The sequence below is a fragment of the Salvia hispanica genome, chromosome 1 (genome assembly GCF_029641045.1).
Source record: "Salvia hispanica isolate PSC_SH4W2 chromosome 1, Shi_PSC_v1, whole genome shotgun sequence".
Taxonomy (NCBI): domain Eukaryota; kingdom Viridiplantae; phylum Streptophyta; class Magnoliopsida; order Lamiales; family Lamiaceae; genus Salvia; species Salvia hispanica.
The window spans coordinates 64126218-64144362 of record NC_142692.1 but is presented as its reverse complement, the minus strand read 5'-3'; the positions used below and the strand labels follow the sequence as shown (position 1 = coordinate 64144362).

Below are 18145 nucleotides of genomic sequence, written 5' to 3'. Positions count from 1 at the left end.
AATATGGAAATGACTCAACTATGAAGAAACTTCCCGAAATGGTAAAATGACTCAACTATAGCGAAACGGAGGGAGTAGATGATTAGTATTGAAAATTTTTAATTCGATAGAATTTCAGTTGGATTAGTTTACACTCAATTATCTCACAATTTGATAGGGTTGATCCCGAACTCGATAGATTGACCAAGATACAACTATATACTTATTATTTGTTTTTACAACTGATTCGACAATTTAACTATGATTTTGATCAAAATGGATTACTACGTACACGATAATAAACTAAAATTAACAATCCAACTTCTATCTAATATGTACATGCGACAAAGTTTTGTTAATATAATATACTCCCTCCTTTTCTTGTTATCTGAGTCATATTTTATTTTGGGTTGTCCCAAATTACTTGAGTCATTTTTTTTTTTTTTAAACAAAATATCTAATCTCACATACTTTATTTCTTCTTTTACTTTGCTTTCTCTTCTTTTTTTTTAATTTATTATTTCCTCTACTTTATTTAATTATTTAAACACAACTTTCTTAAATCTCATGTCGAAAGGAAACGCCGCAAATAACTTAGGACGGAGGGAGTAATACGGATTACTACTAGATAACGGAATAGGAAAATTGAAGTTTAGAATTGCAAAACATTCGTAAAATTTATTAAAAGTGTGTTTCATTTTTAATTTATAAATCTCAAATTATATTTTTTAGTATTAAGATCTATTATAACAATATTCTCATTCAATAATCCATTATTTATCGAGCGGTTCATTCAACCATTATCATATTTTCAAATTTAATATTACTAGTATATACTAATCGCGTTAAATTTACGTACTCCATTTATCTATAAAATTCTCTCAATTGAATATTTTTATAGTAGTATTTTATAAATATAAGTCTCGTTATGCATTGAGATGAGTGAATTATCGAAAAATTAGAAGAATAACTATGGTCCAAGAGTATTTGATTTTTGCGATATAACCCGGGTGGTGTATTTGTAAATTTTCACATACATGAAGCAGGTTTTGGACGAGAGCGGTTGTAAGTTGTAACAACACTCCGTTTATAAAACTTGAAAGTGCTTCCAACCAATTAAAATTACAAACTTAATTTTCCGACAATATTTTCGATTGCAAAAATAATGAATAAAATCTGATGTTGCAGTCGCCAAAAAGGTATCCAAAATTCAATGGCCAAAATTGATTCAATTACAAACCACGTCTGATTTTGCAGTCGACAAAAAGGCAAAAAAGGTATTCGAATTTCAATTGAAAAATTTATACTCCTGCATTGTGTTTAATTACTACTCCGTCCATCAGCAAATAGGTCCACTCGCGAACAAGAGCCCCGGTTATCCATTTTAGTCCGTCCGCAAATAAAAGTCCCGGTTATTTTTACTATAAATGGTAATAGAGCATTGCATTCTCCTAACTTATTTCGATCACATTTCATTTAAAACTAGTACTATATACAAGTAAGACTCATACTCCACTGACTTTTTTCCATCCACTTATCTTAACATTTCTCAAAGCTAATGCCGGAGAGAAATGAAACTCTTAGTGATGGACAAAGGAAGTACATTCCAAAGTGATTTTGAAATTGCAAAATGAGCTATAGTTGGTGATTCAGTTGGCAAAGTTCATTACATTCAGTACTAGTACTAACTAGTAATAGGGCCATAATCTTGAATTTTTGGTTGTCCATTTCGGCATATAAGAAGTTAAGATGGGCATCAACATAAACAATTGGGCGCGTACAACATTGAAAGCTCCAAAGCAATTTGAAAATTCAATATCGACTAAATTTCAGCTATGCCATTTTATACATTACTCTGATTTATAAAATTAGTCCCAAACCACAACTTTTAACTTTTGAAGCTGTTGCATTCTGTTAGTGATGCCTAAAATATCAGTACAACTACATACTGCAATCATTCACTATGCATTCACAAAGAATCAGTGAGAGTATAATAATATATACAGCAACTCAGCAGTAGAAGCAAGATGAAATATAGATCTCTCGAGGAGCCTCCTAGTTAGATCTTTTTTTTCGTTAACTTAAGACACAACACATCCGCTCATAAAATATGCAGGTTACGAGTTTGGCTTACAGTGCGGGATGGTACCCAATGGTGGCGTTTGCTTCCACTCGTTGCACCACTCTTCTTACATTCCACTCTTGACAAAACTCTAGCCCCAGTCGAAGAGCTGTTCCAAGTCCGAGCACAACAATCACTCCTGCATACCATAATTCACATTTCATAAACATGCAGATTAAGTTTGGTCAGAATTAATCCTATAGCATGACAAAGTTTTACCAATGATGATGTTAACTGGGAGGGCAGAAACACCGAGGGTTACGGAGATCAGCACGTCTAGCAAAAGACCACCAACAAGAATGGAGAATGCCACCCAAAGAGGACTAAAGCACCCCTGTTATCAAGTAAAATTTCAGTAATTCAGTAGTGGTTTTCGACAAGAAATGAGATGTTAGAGCTACTACATAGAAATTATAAGAATGTTTCCGCACCCTTTGACGATCTTGGGCTCTAAAGGCTGGATCAACCGTCCAAACCCAGTAACTAGTCTGCCATGCGCAAAAAAACAAGTCAGAGATAGGTTCATATCATAAGCAAGGTTTATGATCCTTCCGCAGCGAATATAGAATTCCAGAAACAGTATCAAAAGCATAAATTATGTCTGCTTCAGCCATAATGTTATTATGGAAAGCCGTATATTGACTGGCAATTTTCTTTTGCCTCACCAAGCAAAACATAGTTTTAAGTTCACAAATACAAAGGTTTGTTTTTCACTTTTTACCATAGCCTAGAATGACAAAATAAAACCAATTCAAACTGTGATTCCGTTGAGAATTGAATACGCATCACAAAAGCAATCACAGAAAGTACAAAAGCAAAGAAGAGAGCGCATATTGATCAATCAGAATTCCATATCAAAATCTAAAGCATCTAAAACTAAATTGACCGACGCTTGCCTGAGGATCAGGAGGTATTACATTAGCAGCTACTTGCCTACATGAGAAATGTGGAGGCTCATTATCATCCGTCATAGATTAAGCTAAAACCATCAGTAAAAGTTCAGACACTTAACTGGCATATCTCACACTTATTTGAACCTCGAGTGTTAAACCACTTCACTATGCATGAGTGGTGTGCTTTTGAAAGACCGCCCCGACAAAGACATCCAAGAGTGATCAAGGGTTCTTCATTTTCATCCTGGCAAACCCTATAAACAAAAGCATCAATAAGTCAATTTAGAATGTTTTCTGCATTCTTCAGTTAAAATAAGTAATCGTACTAAATATATCAAGGTAGTACTCTAACAAAAGCAGCCAGAATATATGATCCCTGAACAGAGAGAAGATGAAATTGCTTCTGCCATGAGAAAACATGATCATGCACCTTTAACAATCTCAAAAATATAAATGAAGTACCTGAAATAAGCATTTCCACACACAAGACAAAAAGGTGGGCATCTTCTCTACATTATTATCTCTCTTACTTTACTTTTTCTTCACTTTAACTATTTATTGGTATTATTTTTCCAAAACGAGTTCAGAAAATGAAACGCCTCTATTAACATTGAAAGGAGGGAGTATAAAATTAAGAGTACATCAGATATATACTGTAAAATTTAAGTTTCACCCATCGTCATATGATAATTATACTTTTCAGTTTACGGGTAACCACACATCAGCTAGAGATGCCCGTGGAGAACGGAACGAGTACTATTTTACTTCACCAACATCAATAATCAGTTTTCTTCATTCATGAAGAGGTAGATTCTTCTTATTTAATTGCTTGCCTTGGCTGGACTCTCATGATTAATAAGGAAACTGGAACCTATATAGCCCAATTAGGCAAATGCCAAATACAAGACTAAATTTCCATTGGTACATGATGTTGAAGTCTATAAAGTTTTTTCTTTTTTTGGAAACTGGAACCTATATGGCCCAATTAGGCAAATGCCAAATACAAGACTAAATTTCCATTGGTACATGATGTTGAAGTCTATAAAGTTTTTTCTTTTTTTGGCCATATCCATGAATGGCAATAATTTGAATAGTGGATGACTGGATGCACTGGTGCACCTATCATCTAATGTTAGTCCGTTGCTGCTTTAACTGAGCTTTTGATTAATGAAAATCCTAGGGTTCCGAGTGGAGCAAAGACACCATTTTAAACCCCAATAGCTATAAACAGAAATATTCTCTGAATATTTTTCAAGTGTTGAAACTAAAAAAAATCGCCACTCAATGCACTGAAGCAAAGCAGAAATTAAGAGATGAGATCATGCAAAATAAGACATCTATAGAGATTATATAATTTCAGTTTCTCAAGCCACTCCAGGCGAACAGGACCACTGCATCTGGTAGTCTTCTAACAGATGCAACTGGATTCCAGATCATTTTTGCCTTGTGATTTATGAATGAAAATATAAAAAGTACAAAAATAATCTTGCAAAAAATGTATCCAATAGTTTCTCCCATATCTCATTAAGCACCACCATAGAATTGAATTTCATGATAACTTCTAGTGAGTTTTTAAGTATGTTCATCTTTGCACAATATGCATGTTTTTATACCAAAACATTGATTTCTCAAATATACAACCAAAACATTGGTTTCTCAAATATACAACTGTAATCTCAGCACTCATACTCACAAACAATCCAAAAGTCCTATTACTCCTACAATAAATAAGAAAATGTGATTCCAATCGCAAAGAACTCAAAAAGACTCTGCTGTTTGTAGATCCTGCCACCAATTTATATGTACTCTTGCAAACTTTGAGTAGATGAACATGTGGAACTTCAACAATTACAAAACAGGGAAAGAGCAGTCAATATTATGGTTCCACATGTTCTCTTCATATTTGGTCCACATGCGTCTTCTGGCCAAAGATTGAATTCTTAAATTAAACTTTATAAGAGCACATATATTATAACCATGGTTTTTTTCCTCAAGAGTTTTTACTTTGATATACTATCACACAACCTTCCATCGAAGAAAACCATAAATATCATTTGCACTTTTTGCAAGTAATTTTACTATCAGTGTTTCCTTAAAAGCATCAGTTACACATATGATCGGTCCATAATAAAACCCTAAAGTATCTAGACTTGCTAACCCATAGAACAGATACTAAAGAGATCCAAATCCAGTAACAGAAATAGTCTAGGTGGAGAAAGATAGTGACATGTGGGGATTTCGAGCTAGAGATTTATGCTGCACGTTGATGTAACCAGACTGATTTCATCTCTCAGGCTGTAAATGGATGGAAGAATTTGAATTGATGGAGGATTCAGATAAGAATATAATAGTAACCAGGGCTTTGATTGATCTAAAATCCTCTACAATGGCTTGAAGAATTTCTAACTGGAGCTGGACTTCAAATTTCATGGCAGTACTCGATTATCTTAGTAAATACAATGATTTTTTCAGGCCACACAGCGACTCGGTAGGTTTAGTTCTCCTGAATAATGAATATGCAGTTCGACATCATTTGCTACAGTTAGTCCTTGAGAGCCCTTGGATTTGAACTAGGTTATGAGACCATTATTCTCGGAGCATACAGACAGGCAGAGGATAAAAAATGAGAATTATATATATTGACTACAAACAATTCAGTTCTCACTTTATCCTCAATTGGATGCTTAAAAATAATTTTAAAATGTCTTCAATGACAAAAACCAAACGGAAGAATTTGTCGTTTAATCAAGCACGTAGATTATATCACAGATACACAAATTCCTTATTTCTTAATTTCTTATTTATGCCTTTAGTCTAACTTCTCGATCTCAGGCAGACCAAGTGTACCGACTACTATACCCATTCCAGTAATTCAATCCTAAATTTCAGCATAATAGGAGTAATCAATTACGTAGTACTTGAGCAGAATGAGATATATACACACCTGCACTCTTCATGAGTATTCGAATCTCTCTCCGGCAGTGATTCACCTTTGTTGGCGCAATCGACGACCACCACATCAATTACTTTCTCAGCCAAGTCCTGAGATTGACCTACGGCCGCATTTTCCGGTACGCCGCCGCCGTTCTGCTGCTTCTCGATGTCGGCATCGGGAAATTCACCAACCATAGTTGCAGTACCACCATTCCGCATTTACCAAAACCGGCAATTAGCGTGAGAAACGGATTGAACGCCGATTGACTGGTCTCAGAATTGGAGAAACGAAGTTAGCTGGTCGGATTTGGGAGGAATGCAAAAAAGGGGAAGAGAAAAAGGTAAAGGAAGCAGAAGAGAATCTGAGTAGCTGAGAGTTTGTTGAGGAATTTACATCGCTCAAGAGAAAGGACACAAGGAAAAAGGTTTGGAATTTACTCTTTCCTTCATTCGTATTCGGTTTTTCATTTATTTTTTGCATTTATTTTGGTGGATTTTGGTTTGACTTCATTTTTCCAACCCAAACTTTGACGATTGAAATTTATTTTAATTTATTCAGATTCGGATATTTTTATACAAGTTTTAATCATAGTAAGATGAGGTAATAAGATGAATTATTATTAGTAGTACTTATTATTCGCTTATATTCCCAATTTTGATTGATTGGTTCTCTTTTATAGCTTGAATTATATAATTTCATAAATAATTTATATTCACGTATTTGTTCACGTCAAATTCTTTGGCAAGTTCAAACTAAGTTAATTATCATGTGTTTCCGCAAGTTGATTTTCTTAATACATGAATCGAGTGTTATCTGGGTAAAAATATTTATTTCACGACTTTAAAGTGGTTACCTCGGCTTTAGATGGCTAGATAATTTGACGTGAACAATTCAGTAGAAAATTGTCATTAATAAATAACAATATTTATATCTACAAATTTTACAATTTAAAATTACTGCATAAACCCATCATAAATAAAGGAAAAAAAATTTAAATGTTCTTTTCATAGCCATCTTTAATTGTTCATAAATGTCCTTATCAAATTCCATTGTTCGTTGACCCCAAGTCAACAATGACAATGTATTTACCTTATACAATCGGCAAAAAATAACTGAGCTTAAGAAATACTACTATCTTTGTTACAAAATTCATCCCATCGTGAATTGCTTCTATCAAAATACTAGAATAATGATATTCGACTACTTTATACTCCATCGAAACAAATCAACTTGGAAACACGTGATCTGTTTCAGAATGATCGATTTCACATTTCTAATTTCATCCATAATTTTCTCATAAAAATGCGAAAAAAGCATGAATATCCAAATTAAATTCTAATGTTATGTGTCCGACGACATATTAATATAAGGGATATTAATTATTATATGAAGTTCGATTAACGTTTTCCATAAAATGAAAAAATTACGAGGTACTAATGGCTTATAACAGAGTTAGATTTATTATCATTTCATTGAGTTGTATCCCTTTATAAAGCACTTATCATTGATTTGATCACAAAAAAAATTCTAGTGAATTAGAATAAAATTTGACCATAAAAACATGCTAATCACATACTCCATTATCCGAATTTTAGAACAAAGAAAATTTTCAAATTGTAAAATGAAACAAAAAGAAGAGATGAAATGAAACATTTTAAAAGTTAATTTGTTTGCAACCAAACAGTTACGAATGTATAAAAAAATAAGAACCATTAATTATAGCTTGACTAATCAAGTGCGATTCCACATTAAAATAAAAAACTCATATAATAAAATCACATAGTTCCGTAAATCACAAAAATTGAATTTAAGTTGAAGTATAAAATTTATTAGTGCTAGTATCAAGTTAATTTAAATCTTCATGAAAGTTGTACTCATCAAATGTTAAAAGATATACAGAGAAAATAGTCAAACTTTCCAGAAAATTGTAGAATAGTAATATTATGCCATTTTATCATATTCTATAAATTTATTTTTAAAATTCAAATAATTTAATACAGTAAGTTAGCCATAGGATTGAAAACCGTAACCGAATGTGACTTTTATTACAGCTCAATAGTGTGTGGCTCCTACTTCCACTAATCTCTATATTAAATCGGTGTAACGGTGTGCATTGCATGTTAAAGAAAAATACACCCTATGTGCCCAACCTGACAATAGTCATTATACGGATTATACGTTATTCCATTTTTAAACAAAATTGGTTATTCCATAAATTTTTATGTTGATAGTATAATTGTGTGTAATGTAAGTATTATGCAAAATTTTAGAAATATAAATTTTTTCAATCCTAAATTAATTGAGATTTTTCATTTTGCCACACGTTTAAAAAGTACTCATAGTATTAAATGATGTACACATTGAAAGAAGATTAAAGGAAAATAATTAATAAAGAAAATTTTAAAAGTAGGAGTACTAGTTAATTCACATAAGAATAAAGCAAGAAAAAATAATAAAAAATAAAGTAAGATAAAATAAAAGGATTGCTTTTCAAAAAAAAGAAAAGAAAAATAGTTTGAGATGTCTCAAAAAAAAAATTAATTAACTTGAAATAGATGTATAGTTATTAACTTGAAATAGATGTATAGTATATCATAATTTTGGTCGGTACCAATTTTTCACTATTGACAAATTTAGACTTATCTATAATATCTATACGTCTGTATATAAGGTCCTGTTAGGTTGAGATTTTTGGGCCTAATTGAGAACTAAGATGCATTTTCAGCCACTCATTAACAATTTTCGCCCAATGTCAACTATTGAGATATTATGTCAACTAGGGGGTATAATTGTCATTTTCGCACGATGTCAACTACAGAGACATTATGTCAATTACGATGTCAACAACAAACGTTATTTATATCAACTACGATGTCAACAACAAACTTTATTTATGTCCACTATTATGTAAACAATAACATTTTACAAATAATTAATGTCACCAACAAATATTTGCATGTCAACGACGTATATTATTTATGTCAACAACAACGTTTTACATATAATTCATGTCAACAACAATGTTTTACATATAATTTATGTCAACAACATTTTTCATAAAATTTATGCCAACGACCTATATAATTCATGTGAACAACAAACGTTATTATGTCAACAAGCTATATAATTCATGTTAAAAATAAACATTTTCATGTCAACAACTTATATAATTTATGTCAACAATAATATTTTAAGCAATATCACAAACACCTTATCTACGCAACTCAAAAATTCCAACAACACAATCGAATTAAAAACTGCATCCATATATTTCACAAATTAATTGTAATTTGCTTTCGATTTTAGAGAAATCGAATCCACAGAATTAATAGAAATCGAATCCGCTATGGAGTCGGCGATAGGCTTCACCAGAAATTCGAGGAAGAGGAAGAAAAAGCAACAAAAAAACAAGCAACAAAATCCGAGGGAAAGAGGAAGAAAAAGCAACAAAAGAAGCAGCAAAATCTTAGGTGAAAGAGGAAGAATATGTATAAAATCAATCCAAAATCAATCGGATCATGGCTGCTGCTATCAAAATCTAAACGAGAAAAATGAAATGAGATTAGAAATTAAATTTCATGTGTGTCCAAATACTATTTGCGAATTCCAGAAATCGCGAGAGGAGAAATTAAAATTTGACGGCGGAGGTCCGAGTATAGAGGTCGATCTGAGTGCAGAGGTTCGGCGCCGGCAAGGGGCTGACGGCGACGGCGAATTTGAGGGGAGAAGTTGCTGCTCTTCGTTTTCAATTGGGGATTTTCATTTGTTTCAACTGAAATTACCATTATGTCCTTTCATAATTAATTAATTCTAAAATAAATTTTATGTGGCAAATTCTGGACCACTCATTTAATAAAAATGAGTGGCTGAAAGTGGATTTCAATTCTCAATTAGGATATGCATGAACGGAAAGTTTTGGGAGAACTAACTAGAATGCCATTGTAAATATTGTAAAGAGTAAATTATCATAAAAACCATGAAGTTATATAGTACTATGATATAATTGCCTATTTGGCCTTATATGAATCTTGTCATAACTTTTACTTTCTCTTTGTACATAAGAGTATCCACAATGGGAGGGCCGCGGCCCTTGGCCCGGAGTCGGCCCAGGCGCGGCCCCCCACTACCGAGGCGCAAGGTGGATGAGGCCCAGGGGAGTGGACGAGAGAGGGCCGAGCTCTCGGCCAGGCTGAGGCCCTTGGGCACGCGACTCAGCTCGCCACTGCAGGGGCCGAGAGCCAGGGCCAGGCCATGGTTTCAATGTTTTTTTTTTCTTCAGTTTTTGTACTAGTTTTAGGGTTTTAGAGAAGATGAAGTGAAGAGAGAGAGTGTGTGTATGTGACGAAAATTAAACGGTAGTTTTAAAAAAAAATTGCATTAATTTAGCATTAATTTAGGAAACAAATCAATCTCAATCACTAGATCCCTATTAAATTGATTAACTTTTTAATTAAGGATTGTGATTTCAATTCACACCCTAACTACGGAAATAATTAAAATTCAAATTTTCAATAAATATATTTACTTGTAATTGTCAAAATTTTAAAAATTAATTTAGATTTTTTTTAATATTATAGTCCAATAATTTTTATTCTAGCTAAATTAAATATAACAAAAATTGTAAGAAAAATAATTTTAATTGGTGGTCCGGAAGGCCACCATTATGGTGGCCAAGTTTTAATGGACAGGGCCAAGTTTGTTGGCATGCCCAAGAGGGCCACCATTGTGGTCACTCTAAAATGGGAGTTTTGACATAAATAACATGAAATGATATCATGACTTTTGCTTGCCCGACTCTTTTTAATTTGTGACCCGGCATGCCATAGTGATTTTCTTGTGGCTCGATACCACTATAGGAATTAGATTATCGTGATTCACCATTTTTTGAGACATGATCTTTTGTATTAAGTTGAGAGATGGTCAATTGAATAAGAGAACAAAAGAGTCCGGTCCATCGGCGGAACCAGCATAGGGGCTTGCCGGCGCTGGATCCTATAACCTCGCTATGGCCGTCCCACCCCGCCCAGAAAGTTTGAGTCTGGTTTCTGGAGAAATATACATCGTGGAAGGAAGAAGACAGGGATATGAATGGAGTTTTAAAATGTAAACTAGGGAATAATGATTAAGGCTATAAAAATAGACACCTCCATCATGATATCATCCTTTCTAGAGCCTAGCACGTTTTTATATATTGGTAAGCTATTTACTTCTTCTAAATAGAATTATAGAAATGTTTGTAACCGAATATATAAAAAAGAAGGGTGATCAAACATTTAAATTACAGGTGCTACAAATTGAAAAATTAGTCTAATTTATAAAATGTTGATCAAATTTGACGACTTAATGCTTAGAATTTCATATAAGTAACACTGAAATCAAGAAATTTATTAAGTTTGGAACATATGTACTCCTATTTATCAATCTAATGTGTTAAAATATATAATTAAATATGTCTAAATCTGCACCTTTTAAAATTACTGAGATGATCAATAGTTTAGAGAAGGTAAAATTTAATTAAATATTTGCTAATTTCCACTTAAATCTAGTATTTTTAATATTTAGTCGAGGCTCATTACTGTATTTATATATTCAATTCAAATTTTCAGATTTTGAAATGAGATAGTTAAGAATTTGGTTGAGTTTTGTGATGTATGATTGTGCATGTGAATTTGAGAATTGGGATATAAACTTGTAAAAACATTACATAAAAACTAAAATATTACTTTCTCCGTCTCATATAAATAGTTCACATATATTGTTTTTGGGATGTCCTTAAAAATAGACCAATTCTATTTAACGAAATTTTATTCTCTCTAATGAGATGGATTCAATTCTCCAGTAACAATTTTTCAATCACTTTTTCTTTATCTCCCTCTTATTTTACTAATTGTGCATTAAAATACATTTTTTTTCAAATATTATCAGCTCTGACTTAATTAAATTTATAAAAAATTCATCTCCGACTTACTTAAATTTATATTCTGCTACTGGTCCGGTCATTAGTAGGAGTATATCTCATAGAAGAGACACAAAAGCACTCCGACGGCTCACCCTCGTGGATTCTGTGGAGTGTCAGGTGGCAGCCAAGTAAATGTGTCAGCAGCAATTGGACCATCACAAACTAATTTAATTTGGGCTTAGTGCTTAAGTTGATCCCACTTCGAGATAGGTCCAATAATCCCACGGGAAAGTCCGCTTGTTACAAACTTAAGTATAGCTAACAATTTAGATTAGTATACTCCTATATTACTTGAGTTTGAATCCAAGGCCATAGATCCTCATCCAAGGAGTTTTTTTTATATTTTTATCGACTATAGGAGCCGATACGATATTTGTTTTTATTGAAACGTAGTATATTAAGAGAGAAGTAGGGAGAGTTAAGACGGAGGAGAGAGGTTGTGTTGAGAAATGATTTGTATTTATCTAAATGGGATCCCCATACATATTTAGTAATGGTGTAGTAGGAAATGTTATAGCAATTGTATTAGGTGATCCCTATCGAGAGTCCCCGATAACTTTAGGGGCCGTTTGATAGCTATGTTTCGCCTAGATAAGAGATTAATCTTGATCTATTTGTGTGTTTGGTAGTTATGTTACCAAACATAGTAGTCCGTGTTTTATTTCCGGCCCGCACAAAGCCCACTGAAAATCTTATGTTTTAGTCATATTTGTAACTACCTAAAATTCTATGTTATTTATCATGGAAGCCTACTTAAGCTAGCAAAATACAATTATACCCATCAAAATTTCTAACCCATCAATTTTACTTAGTTGTTGTATTGAAGGACGTCATTTTCCTATTGAATCATATTAAGAATTTTGTTGATGTCAATTTGTTGTTCTAATTATATTACTTTGTTATTTTATTTACATTATATTATACTCCCTCTGTCCCACTTGATAAAATATTTTCATATAGAATTTGTCCAAAATAATAATTGATTACATAAAATTTGTCCAAAATTATTAATGCTCACAAAAATAGAATACCAAAATAAATATAAGTTTTTTGATATAAAGATGCTAATTTTTGTAAGGAGTTTAGCTTGAAAAGATGTTAATTTTAAACAAAACGATTTTATAGGAATTATTAGGGCAAAATGATGATAGTTTAGTAATTAACTTAAACTAATGAGGATAATTTTGACCATCATAATTTTAATCCTTACTTGTGACTTATTGTACCAAACACTACAATAAGATAACTCACAATTATCTTAATCTACCAAACACCCAATATATGTAAATTAACTAATCGAAACTATGATTACTATCATAATGGTATCATGTCTAGTCGAAACATGACATAGCTACCAAACGAGCCCTTAATGTATCAGGCTGTGTTTGGACGGTAACGGTGTTCGCTCTTGTAAACTTGATGCCGATGAACAATGAAAGAGTAGTTGGGATAGCTGTAAGTCAATGAAATCGTTATCTCATATTTTTTCTGTTTGAGTGTTCTATCTCAATTATCTTTTATTTGCTATCTTAGTAAAAAATTAATTTAGTTAATTTATAAAATTCCAAAATATTAGTCGTTTAGAGAGTACTATAAGAAATTGTATCCGTGTTTATCCATTAGTAATATTATTATAATTGATTTTGCTATTTGTAATAATAAAAAAATATTGTATCAGCTACACGTTCATTCTTTGAATAATAAGTTCTACTAACAAAATGAGTTGCAGTCTATTCTCAATTCATTATTATATTAAGCAATAGTGTGTGCGCGACACATATGATGGGGATATTGAGAACGGTGATTGTTTGTCCTAGGTTGTATGTAAATAATCCTTCCTCCATTTTTCTTCAAATAAAAACTCTTTTCTTATTTATTTTTCAAAAATAGAAAATTTTCATTTAATAAATTTGACAAATCACTAATTTCACTATATCTTTTTTCATTTTTTTTATTTTATCAATTTAAGAATATTTATTTTTAAAAATGGAGCAAGTATTAATAGATGTTGTTAAAAGTAGAACTGTAGTAAACTTCAATTATCCTTCTCTGAACGTAAGTCGACCATAGAAATCCGGTATTCTTGGTTCTTTGATTTACATATAAATTACTATATATGTTGTTTTTACAGCATTTAAAACATCCCCATGTAAACTCTTAATCCTAACATTATTTTTAATACTAGTTTTTTTGCTTCTCGGTCCCTTTGTCTTCCTTCTCAATTCTTAACGCGACCAGATAAGATTATTAATGCTTGAGAAAATAGTTATTAACAAGAGCAAGCATCTTAATATATAAAAACTCAAAAACATATTTTCAAATATTTTATAAATACTGGTGTCGGTTTGAATAAGAGTAGGAAAGCAAACAAAGCAGTAAAGGGAGAAAAAGCAAATGAGCGGAAAGCTTTAAATAGTTAAAACAACAGTGGTTGATAAAATTGAAAATCAGAAATGAGTAATGAGATTCCATGAACCGGGCCTCACGTTTTCTTTATTGTCTTTAGTGGTTGGTACCTTGTTTCATCACCATCCTACTCTTACAATAATTATGTGATTAATTCATACATTAAATATGATTTTCAAATACATTAACTGATTAACATAACTATTAATAATAGTAATTAAATGGGTGTAACATAATACAACTTCGTCGTCATCCATCTGTCCAATATTAGACTTCTTTTCGTTCATCTCCTTGAAATAACCCCAATTTGGCAATTTCTATTTGGTTATAATGCTAATAATGTCGAAAGAGAGAGAGATATTGAATCACTATAAAAATAAGAAAAGCGATTGAGAAAACTTGGACCATGATTATAGTTTAATTATACATATTAATTAGCGGGTTGATTAAAATTATAATACTTGGAGTTTAGTAATTCACAATTAGAGATAAATTTAACTAAACATGGATAAAATTATAAGAGACGATAAATTTTACTTATTTTAAGATATTTTAGTAGTAATAAACGTTTAAGTCACTTAAAGTGTTGATTAAATTGTTGATAAATAGTCAAAGAATTAAGATTTTGACATTTTTTTATATTTATATAAAAATACTAGTAATTTTATATTTATAAAGATAAAAATAGCCATAGTGTAAACTAGACATTTTCAGCTTTAGAAACTGTTTTGCCCTTAATTACAAATTCAAAACGTGTTTAGAAATTTTGAAATAAGGCTGTTTAAGATCGACTCAAAAAGTACGATCAAGAATAAACTTTATTGAAATATCCTTTAAATAAAACAATTCACATTTAAACGTGCTCTTGTTTGTGAATAGCAAATTAGCAATCCATAACTAGATCGTGAACTAAGAGCATTAATAATTTCATTAGTTCAGTCTAGATATTTCATATATGTACGATATGGTTTAGAATTGGTAAACTTCCAATCAATTGATTTTTCTTTACACATAATTGATTCTGATCAGATTTGCAGACTATAAAGAAGAGACATTAAATAGATATACAAAATATAAATTTGCAAGCGCGGCATCATTGAATTGACCGTGATATATTTTGTAGGTCCATACCATACCTAAAACGAAATATCACATAATAAAATCAAAGATTGTATATCGTGTACGTACATAATCCAACATCTTTTCCCCCTTTGATCCACTAAATACACATATTGACATATAATACTTTACGCGTTAGGTATACCGTATATGCGTACATTCATCCACACAAAAATAATCATATCTTTCTATGTTAAGTTTTCCATCAAAATTAATCTACACTCCATTTATTCCATAAATTAGCAAGTACTCATTTTATTTTGGTACGTCTCTTGAAATTTAAACAATTCTAAATTAGAAATTACATTAACAACACATTACTCATATCCACCATCTTACTTACATATATATATCATTATTCACTAAACACTACATAGATTATCGCTACTAATAATGTGTATTGTATCTCTTTATCGACCAGCATTATATTCACTGTTTTTTTCTCTTCTTTTCTCTTAATTTACTAATTATGTATTAAAATTCATAAAAAAAATTCGAAATTTGCTATTTTAGGATGAATAGAGTATATGTATACATAGTACTTCCTCCATCTCTAAAAATTTCTCACGGTTTGCATTTGTGTCCGTCCTTAAAAAATTTGTCACTTTTCATTTTTACCATTTCTGGTAGTGGACCATTCCACTAACATATTCCCACCCACCTTTTATTATAAACTTTTAATATATAAAAAGTATGATCTATATATATCACTAACCTTTTCAACTCATTAAAATTCGTACCGTATCAAATCGTGATAAATTATTGGAAAAGGAAAGAGTAATTTTATCTATCTAACATCTAACATGGTGGTGGTTCACATTTTTTACAAATACTAATATTTTAACCATTGTTTCTTCACCTCTTTTACTTCTTATGTATCAATTTTAAATGAATTTATATTGTCTACAATTATGACTTTTTTTAGAGGAAGGTATTATTATAGTATACTAAAAATCACCAAACCCACACGAGGGCGGAATAAAGAAGAAGCCGTCCCATTGTCTGTAGGGACACAGCCATGCATGGGGACCTCCTCTCCCATGCCGGTGCCCTCTCTATTATTCCCCTCTCTCTCTCACTCACTATTTTACTCATAAATCTCTCTTTCACTCTTCCTTCCTTCCTTCCACACTATATAACAACACAACCTCCGCCATTTCCCACAACAACTCCATTGCTAATTAGCATGGGCCTCGCCAAATTCATCAAACGCAAACTCATTCGATGCCACTCCCCCGCCTCCGTCGCCGTCGCCACTCCCCAAAAACACTCCAATCCCAACCTCCCCTTATCACCGGACGAAATCCAGTCACTCACGCCCGATTTCGCCACCGTCATCGGCTATGGCGGCTTCAGCACCGTCTACCTCGCCCAATTCCGCCGCTCCCCCGCCGCCGTCAAAGTCTACTGCTCCAGCCACCGCCTCCACGAGGCCTTCAAGCAGGAGCTCCGAATCCTCCTCCACCTCCGCCACCCAAACATCGTCAAACTCCTCGCCTACGCAGACGACCTCGATCACCAGCCCGCCCTAATCATGGAATTCGTCCCCAACGGCACCCTACACCACAAGCTCCACGATCCCAAAACCACTCCCCTCACGTGGCCCCAACGCGCCGCCGTGGCATTCCAGCTCGCCTCCGCGATCGCGTACCTCCACGACGCCTGCTCCCCTCACGTCGTCCACGCCGACATCAAGCCCTCCAACGTCCTCCTCGACGACGACCTCAACTGCAAGCTCTGCGATTTCGGATCGGCCAGCGTCGGATTCTCCGCCGCCGTGGCACCGGGGAAGCGGAGATCATCGGCGGTGATCATGGGATCGCCGGGGTACACGGATCCTCTGTATCTGCGGACGGGATTGGTTTCAAAGAAGAACGATGTGTACAGCTTTGGAGTTGTGGTTTTGGAGCTGATTACTGGAATTGAGGCGTTCTGCCCCGCCACCGGAGAGAGGCTCGCGGCGAGGGCGGCGAGGAACGCGGCGGAGATGGTGGATCCGAGGCTGCGAGGAGGGGAGGTGGATATGGGAGAAGTTGGAGCGATGGCGGCGCTGGCGGCCAAGTGCATTTCCGAGACGCCGGGAATTAGGCCTTCTGCTTCCGAGATTTTGACGGCGATGAGAGAAGCGATTCCGTCTCTGGCATTCGGGTTTCACAAGAAGCTTGTGTAAATACACATACAAACATACATAAGTGTGATCTTTTTGTTTTTTTGATAAATTCTTCTAGTTAAAAAGATTATGGTGCAAGTGTAACTTATTGTTATACGACACAAACGAAAGTGTAGCTTAGAGTTGAATTTAATTTATTGATTGATTTGGAAAAAGATCTAGCACTTCTACTTTGATTTTTTTTTTTTTTTTTTTTGTCATTTGAAAGTTTGAATTAGGATAATCTCTAAAATGCGTGCGATCCAAAATTTAGTGACGGTTAAGTGAAGGGAAACTGTTAAAAGTGAACAAAACTATTAATTCGTGGGTAGATGATCTAATTAAAGAATACTTTAATAAATTGGCATTAAGACTTAGTACAATTATTTTTTTGAGGCGGAATTAATACTACTACTAGTTGAGCAGCTTGAGCCTGTTGAGGGTAATCTATCTCACTTTTGATGTTCCCAATGTCCCAAGATAAAAGTTACTTTTTTTTTTGTCATTTTTTCATCAATTATAATTGGGATGTACTAATTCATTTTCACTTTATAATTTATTTTTATATTGAATTAGCATTATA

General features: G+C 33.2%; 2 protein-coding genes across 2 annotated transcripts; one reads left to right on the top strand and one right to left on the bottom strand.

The window, feature by feature from the left end:
- Positions 1-1925: 1925 nt before the first annotated feature.
- On the bottom strand, positions 1926-6368 carry LOC125218577 (uncharacterized). The gene is made up of 6 exons (XM_048120264.2): positions 5939-6368; positions 3114-3248; positions 2998-3034; positions 2533-2589; positions 2321-2435; positions 1926-2240 (listed from the first exon to the last, which is right to left on the bottom strand). The coding sequence occupies exons 1-6, from the start codon at positions 6145-6147 to the stop codon at positions 2110-2112; spliced, it is 684 nt and encodes a 227-aa protein (XP_047976221.1). The 5' UTR covers positions 6148-6368; the 3' UTR covers positions 1926-2109.
- Positions 6369-16517: 10149 nt separating this feature from the next.
- LOC125220013 (salt tolerance receptor-like cytoplasmic kinase 1) lies at positions 16518-17738 on the top strand. Its single transcript, XM_048122121.2, has one exon. It carries the CDS (start codon positions 16600-16602, stop codon positions 17581-17583), a length of 984 nt encoding a protein of 327 aa, XP_047978078.1. The 5' UTR covers positions 16518-16599; the 3' UTR covers positions 17584-17738.
- The last annotated feature ends 407 nt before the right edge of the window (positions 17739-18145 follow it).

Excerpts from the sequence above, each read along its gene's own strand:
- LOC125220013 (XM_048122121.2), top strand. The coding sequence starts at position 16,600 with ATGGGCCTCGCCAAATTCATCAAACGCAAACTCATTCGATGCCACTCC.
- LOC125218577 (XM_048120264.2), bottom strand. The coding sequence starts at position 6,147 with ATGCGGAATGGTGGTACTGCAACTATGGTTGGTGAATTTCCCGATGCC. Across the intron at positions 3,035-3,113 it reads AATAAGTGTGAGATATGCCA|GCAAGTAGCTGCTAATGTAA; the intron begins GTTAAGTGTCTG and ends TTTCTCATGTAG. Across the intron at positions 2,590-2,997 it reads TAATACCTCCTGATCCTCAG|ACTAGTTACTGGGTTTGGAC; the intron begins GCAAGCGTCGGT and ends TGCGCATGGCAG.